General features: G+C 44.6%; 1 protein-coding gene across 1 annotated transcript in view; it reads right to left on the minus strand.

The window, feature by feature from the left end:
* Window positions 1–2382: 2382 nt before the first annotated feature.
* The window catches only part of GREM1 (gremlin 1, DAN family BMP antagonist), an 11862-nt gene continuing 7210 nt past the window's right edge, over window positions 2383–7034 (minus strand). The window contains exon 2 of the mRNA XM_029952533.1: window positions 2383–5815. Coding sequence (XP_029808393.1) covers window positions 5260–5814 — 555 coding nt within the window. The 5' untranslated portion in view covers window position 5815 and the 3' untranslated portion in view covers window positions 2383–5259. The remainder of the gene's footprint in view (window positions 5816–7034) is intronic.

Below are 7034 nucleotides of genomic sequence, written 5' to 3' on the forward strand. Positions count from 1 at the left end.
GAATTCTCATTCCTCTGTTAAGCTTTTTGTTCAGCCTTCTGCTTGCCCCAACTGCTATCCTCTACCTCAAGCCCACACAAAAATAATCAATCGCCTCTAATTGTTTTCAACAAGGCCTTTCACACTGGGCAGCTTCCAGTCAGGTCAAGTAAAGCAAGTCTTGAAATTGGGGTTTCCAGGGCCTGACAGACATGTCAAGTAATGACAGTTCTCTAGGGATTCAGCTTTGAAAGAACTCCAATCTCATTCTACCCCCTCCAGTGGCTGCTAGACTGCTGGTTTTCACTAAATTGCAGACTCTTGGTTTTTAAATCTTCTATGGAACTGAAGAGGAAGGATGGAATGAGGGCAAATTACAATATCATAGTGTTCCCTGTTCTTACAGAGATTCATCCTTCTTTCTAGAATAAATGCTCCCCAGACTGCCACAGGTCCTAAGTTAATTTTCAAAGTTCTAAAATGTTGATTCTGGTTATTTTTGGCAGTTTTCCATCGGTTTTATGGAGGAGAGAATTTTCAGAGCACCTCACTACATTTTTGTTGATATCCTACCACGTACTTTTTTTTTTCAACCTACAATACATTTCTGTATCCAGTCTCACTACCCTGTTCAGATGTTGCCTCTTAGAGGTGGGTGTGGCTTTTCTGAGGACACTGTCTCCTTGGTTCTTGCTGTCAACTTTCCCCTCCAAGTCCGAGGAGGCCAAAATAAAAAGGGAGGTGGCAAGGAGCCTTTAAATGCTTTGGAGCTAGGGCTCTTGGTGATGCCAACTGCAGCCTCAGGGTAATCATAGTCAGTAAATGTGAATAATTAAGAATAGGGTCTGTTTTCAGAGTGCTGTGTTCTGTCCTTAAAAGAATAACTGATATAAGTTGAGGATATTACAAGTTTGCATCGTGTTTAGGGGCACTTGTGTTGCAGTGACACCACATGAGTTCACTGCCTCCCAGCTGCTCAAATAAAATCCTTAGCTCAGTGTCCAGCCTAAGCAATCCATACGTACTTGCTGGAATTTTCATCAACTGTCAGGGCACCAATACCTTGTAGGAATCCTGTATTGTATGTCCAAGTAGAAAGGGACCTCAGAAATCTACTTCAATTGCATACCCAGGACACTCACTCACTTCACCTCACATCCTTATTAAGTGAGATCTAGCATGTTTTCATTCTTCCAAGCATAGGGAGTTCACCATCTCAAAGGCAGCTCATTATCACTCTCATTATTATCTTCCTTCTATTGAGCCCCAAATCTTTTTTTCCATTTTTCCTTGAACACCTCAAAATAAAGCGATTACCATCTCTGCATGGCAACTCTTCCATTACAGAAAACAAAGCCCTTTCCAGCTCTTCTTTCTAGCTCTGGGGAAGAGGCTAGTATTTTCCATGGCACACCAACTTTCCCCCACCCCTAACTGTCATGGCCTGAGGTGTCCTACTGACATCCTAAAGGTCTAGGTGGAAGAACTAAATTCCCTTTGGGATCACAAGAGATCCAATGATCTCTTTTTACCTTCCTTCCTGTGACAAGTGAGTCCCTGTTCCACCCTACCCTGTAAACACTACTAGTTAAACACACACACACACACACACACACACACACACACACACACACATACACACACGCACACAGAGAAAGAGAGAAGAGTTTTGATTTATTAGTTGCTCTTTGGGAAAGGTTATATAGAACATAATGGGATTAAAATCAAATTCTAGTTACAGATTCAAAAAACTGCTTTAAACCAAATTAACTCTTTTTTTTAAATTTTTTTAATGTTTTATTTATTTTTGATACAGAGAGAGACAGAGCATGAGAGGGGGAGGGGCAGAGAGAGAAGGAGACACAGAACCGGAAGCAGGCTCCAGGCTCTGAGCTAGCTGTCAGCACAGAGCCTGACGCAGGGCTCGAACCCACGAACGTGAGATCTGACCTGAGCCGAAGCCGGAGGCTTAACCGACTGAGCCACCCAGGCGCCCCTAAACCAAATTAATTCTTATGAGACCATCAAATCCCCTCTCACCCTCAAACATAGCAAAGTAACTCAATCATAGTCTATATAACCCTCTGTTTTTAAAAGACAAAAGCACACACTATACATAATGCAGTTGATATTAAATATCTTGAGAATGACAAATCAATAGAACTACTTCCACTCTTAAGCATTAACTGGTCATTTATACATGTTCTGTACATACATTTTTCATTTTAGATCTTCTCCCTTAGAAGGACTTGTGAACTATTCACTATTATCAGCTATTTGTAGACACACATCATAAGTCTTCCAAAATAACATTTAAAATCTTTCTTAATATTGCTTTAGAAATGTTAACCTTTAAGGAACATTCAATTAAAAAAAAAAAACCCACAAAAGCCCAGGTCCTGATTCTGTTACACATGTTCAGATGTGTCAAGATTTTATTGTTTCCCTCTGACCCGATAAAATCCTTCAACCACAAACAATGTGCCAGTTTCATCTTTGCTTAACTCAGAGAAAAGTCAAATAAAGGAGAAAAAAATGCTCAAAATCACAGTGACCATAGGATTTGAATTAATAATTACATTAAATAACCATAACTTTTTAACTATTCACATTCCACACAGTGGAAATTATCTTTTCCTCCAGATTTTTCACTTGCATTTTTAACTTTGAAGAATCACAATAACAAAAAACAACTTACAGACTTGCAGGACGTGTGTTTCTCTCTTTTAATGCCAAGCACAAAGCGTACATCATAAAATTCATATTTGGTGTTTGGCATTATTTTAATAGGAAAGATTGAGATCACAAATATCTTGCCATAAAAAAATATTTTGCTATGGTAATGAAAAAAAATGTGTTTCTTCATCGGGGACTCCAATACAATATGTAACAGATAAGGCACTTTCTATAAATGTTGGAAGACACACCATACTTCGCTGGTCTTAATACAGGCGCGGTCAGAAAAGCAGGCGTTTCCCTCTTTGGCCAGTGCTGTTTTTTCAGGGTACTTATGCTGCTGATTATCCCAGTGAAGTTAATTTTGAGGAAATTCTCTTTACTTAAGCCAATCTGACTTACATGCAAGACTGTGGTACAAACGACTAAATGAGGATTGCTGCTGCCAACTTAAGTCATCTCTTTTTAACAAAATTGCATGCTTGTGGCAGAGTTAGAACAACAGGAGAAATTCAGTGTCTGCCGGTTCTGAATGTCATTTTTCCTCTCTCTTGTGGTTTTACATGTTCAGCTCCTTCCCCTTTCTTTTCCTCTCCCCCGCCCTCAAAATTCTGGCAGAGTATTTGTGTGCTTAATTAAATCCATTCTGTGCTTTATTGTTGGAGGATGGGGGTGATCGAAGGATTTAGGGCAGGGGCATACAGTGTATATGAAATGTGCAGCCTGTGTGTTCGAACAGATTTGCCTGGTGTGGAATCATCAGTAGTGAGTTTAAAAGTTTCCAAATTAGACCCAATATTTTGGGCGTTTGAGATTAACTTATGCATCAAAGTATGGTTCCTGCTTAGTTGTCAGATGGGAGAGCACTGCACCAAAAAAAGAAAATAACAGACAAGAAGCCTCTTTAGTGCAATGCTGGAGTCTCGATGGACAGCAAAATGCTAGTCAATGGTTCCCATTTCACACATGACTTGGCTAGTGAGGATGAGAAGGTACAAGGCAAAAGAAGTGTTTGAGGGGTAGGGATGGGTTTACATAGAAAACTTCAGGCTTGAAGAGATCAGGTTAGCCAAATCCAAAACATAGTTAGGGCCTCCCCATCCTCTACTTTGGCCATTAGATAAATCCTAAATAGGGATTCCGAGTAGCCTCGGTTTAGTCGGAGGAGGGGGTCTACCAGGATGTTCAATGGTTACAATGTTACACGAATCCCACCACCAGTTGGAAGGCGGCTAATGCACCCAAATGCTCTGATTTCTTAAGTGGGGTTTCGCATTAGACCCTGAGAAAGCAAAGGAAGTAGAAGAGAACACATCCCTTCTATCTCCTCCCTGGCATTAAATGACTCCTTAGCCGGAGGCAGTCTCCTTTATTTCCTTCTTTTCCTCTGCTCTCCAGCTCCATCTCCTACCAACGGCTAAAACATAGAGACCCAAAGTATTACCTCTAGCTAAAATGGAGCAGGCCCTAAACTCTCCCACCTTCGCTTGGTTCTTCACTGCCCGGTACACTTAGCAGAGGCAGAATCTTTCAAATACAGGGTGGTGGCTCTCAGAAGCAGGGCACAGAAATCTTGGGCTGGGAAAGCGGCGATTACAACCAAGCAAGAGGAAAGATAAGAGGACCTTCTGCTCCGGTGGCATTTGTTCTCTTCCCACCCCTGCACTGGGGGGTTCTGAACTCAATCCGCTGTCCACTTGAGGGGTAAGAGGGACGGCTTGTCTTGGTTCAGCTCACTCACTTGGTTCTGAAAACAGAAGTGGTCAATATTTGTTTTAAGTTTGGTGTTGGGGTACAGCCAAGTTCACCAGATCACAGTGATGGCCATGGTCAATGAGGATTTGGCAGTTCCATTTCTCTCTGTTCACTTGGTTTCTGTTAAATACCAAGGAAAACCTGCAGAGGCCTGGAGTTGCCATGAGTTTGGGGAGTGGCCTTTTAAGACTCTGCACATCTCGCTGCTGAACTCTGCTGTACCCAGCTGGTCCTCCCCTTCAATCCCTCCCTCCTCTCGCTCCTGTGTCCTTCTTGTCCACATACACACCTGCCTCTCCGAGTCTAGAGAGTCTTCCCCAAATGAGAACCATGTGCATCTGTGATCTTGTGAGCGCATTGAGAGCCCTTAGCAGATAGGGGATTAGAATGAAATGGACACTGAGAACCTAAAAAGGGATGGATTGTGGAAGGGAAGCAAGCACAGGGGTAAACACCCTTGCCAAGTATAATGCAGCACTGAAACAGGTCTCTTGCCGTCAGAGTAGCCTCTTCCATTAACATTCATTCGGAAGGGAGATTCTGGTCCCCAGGAGGGAGAGCACATGTAACACACAGGCAGAACCAGATCATGGCCCTCCCCCTCTTCATGTACCTTCCCTGGTGGGGGCTTTCTGTGCTGTCCCCATGGAAATGGATACGTCTGCAAACACCCACAGACACCCATGCACACTCACACACACAAACTACACACTAGCAGGCTCATGTCAGAAGGCAGCTGGTGGTTCCTCTTCTCTGTAGGGTTAAAGCCAAGTAAGAATCAGGTGGTTTTAGGTCTGGCTCTGGGCCCGCCTGGGGCTGCATCCCAAGGACAGGCTGGGTGTGCCCAGCTTAATCCAGATCGATGGATATGCATCGGCACTGCTTGACCCGCGTGACCCTCTTCTTCTTGGTGGGTGGCTGCAGTTCAGGGCAGTTGAGGGTGACCATCATGGTGGTGAATTTCTTGGGCTTGCAGAAGGAGCAGGACTGGAAGGAGCCCTCCTCCTTCCGGATGTGCCTGGGGATGTAGAAGGAGTTGCACTGGCCGTAGCAGAAGCGGTTGATGATGGTGCGGCTGTTGCAGCCCTCCTCGTGGATGGTCTGCTTCAGCGGCTGGGTTTTGCACCAGTCCCGCTTCAGGTATTTACGCTCGGTCACATGCAGGGCCTCCTGGCTGGACTCCAGCACCTCCTCACCCGGCATGGCGGTGCCGCGCCCTTGGCCACGTCCCCGGTTCCTGGAGCCGGGCTGCTGGGGAGACTGAGTCTGCTCTGAGTCATTGTGCTTGGCCTTGTCTGGCGGGGGGATGGCACCCTGGGACCCCTTCTTTTTCCCTTCAGTGGTGGGCAGCAGGGTCCCCAAGAGGAGAAGCAGGGCTCCCACAGTGTAGGCGGTGCGGCTCATGCTAGAGGAGGGAAGTACAGACAGGGGAGACATAACAGACAAGTCAGTTAGAAAATGATTAGCAGCTAACATTTTATCAGGCACTTGGTTTTCTTTTTTGAGAGAGAGTGCACAAGCAAGGGAGGCGCAGAGAGAGAGGGAGACACAGAATCTGAAACAGGCTCCAGGCTCTGAGCTGTCAGCACAGAGCCCCAAGGCGGGGCTTGAGCCCATGAACTGTGAGATCATGACCTGAGCCAAAGTCAGATGCTAAACCCACTGAGCCATTCAGGTGCCCCTTGCAGGCACCTGTTAAACACTCTATGTAAAAAAAATTTCATTTCCTTCTCACAATATTCCTGTGAATTCAGATACTAGTATTCTCATTACCCGCCGAGCCATCAAGCCATGAAGTAGCTTGCCCCAGGTCACCAGGGACTATGCCAAGGTCTGAGCTTAGTCGGGGTACCTCTTCCCAGCATGCACTGCCACTGGAATTCCTTCCTGGCTGCTGACACCTGTCACATCTGACTTTGTATTATGGCCACTTATGTTCATTCTTGTATGATGGCAAATGAACTTTGCACCTCTTTGGGGAAACCAATTTTCTATTCTGTTTAATGGCAAGACAGATCAGCCTCACTGCCCAGGTTTCCTCTGTCAGGAAAGGCTTCTAGTCTCTTCTCCCTGCCTAGCCTGAGCACTTCTCAAGTTGCACTTCATTCGATTGGTTGGATGCTTCGGAGATGCTCACTGATAGCAGGCATTGCAAGGAGACCCATGGAGGAGACTGGAAAGCACCTGACAGATGGAGAATAAATACTTAACAGGAAGAACGCTGGATGAAAAGTCAAGACTGAGTTTCAGGTCGAAGTGCTAGGGCAACAGCTTGCTGTCTAACCCTGAGAAAAATCACTTTACTTCTCAATAAATGACTTCATTTAAGCACAGGTACAAACACCTCATCTCCCCAGATCGCTCACATCAAATTTGATATACAGGTGAAAGCCATTTGAGAACCAACCAAAGTATGAGAGTATTGAGACAGAACAAACTACCTCACCAGAAAGATCACTAACTCATAAGACTCCTTGACCTCTCGCTTATTCTCATTTTTAAACTGGCACGGATATTTATTATATCATTCTGTATAACATGATATACATTTTTCTACTTTTAAATGGCAAAATAGGTCATTTATGTGTGTGTGTGTGTGTGTGTGTGTGTGTGTGTGTGTGTGT

This window comes from Suricata suricatta, chromosome 9, assembly GCF_006229205.1.
Source record: "Suricata suricatta isolate VVHF042 chromosome 9, meerkat_22Aug2017_6uvM2_HiC, whole genome shotgun sequence".
NCBI classification, from domain to species: domain Eukaryota; kingdom Metazoa; phylum Chordata; class Mammalia; order Carnivora; family Herpestidae; genus Suricata; species Suricata suricatta.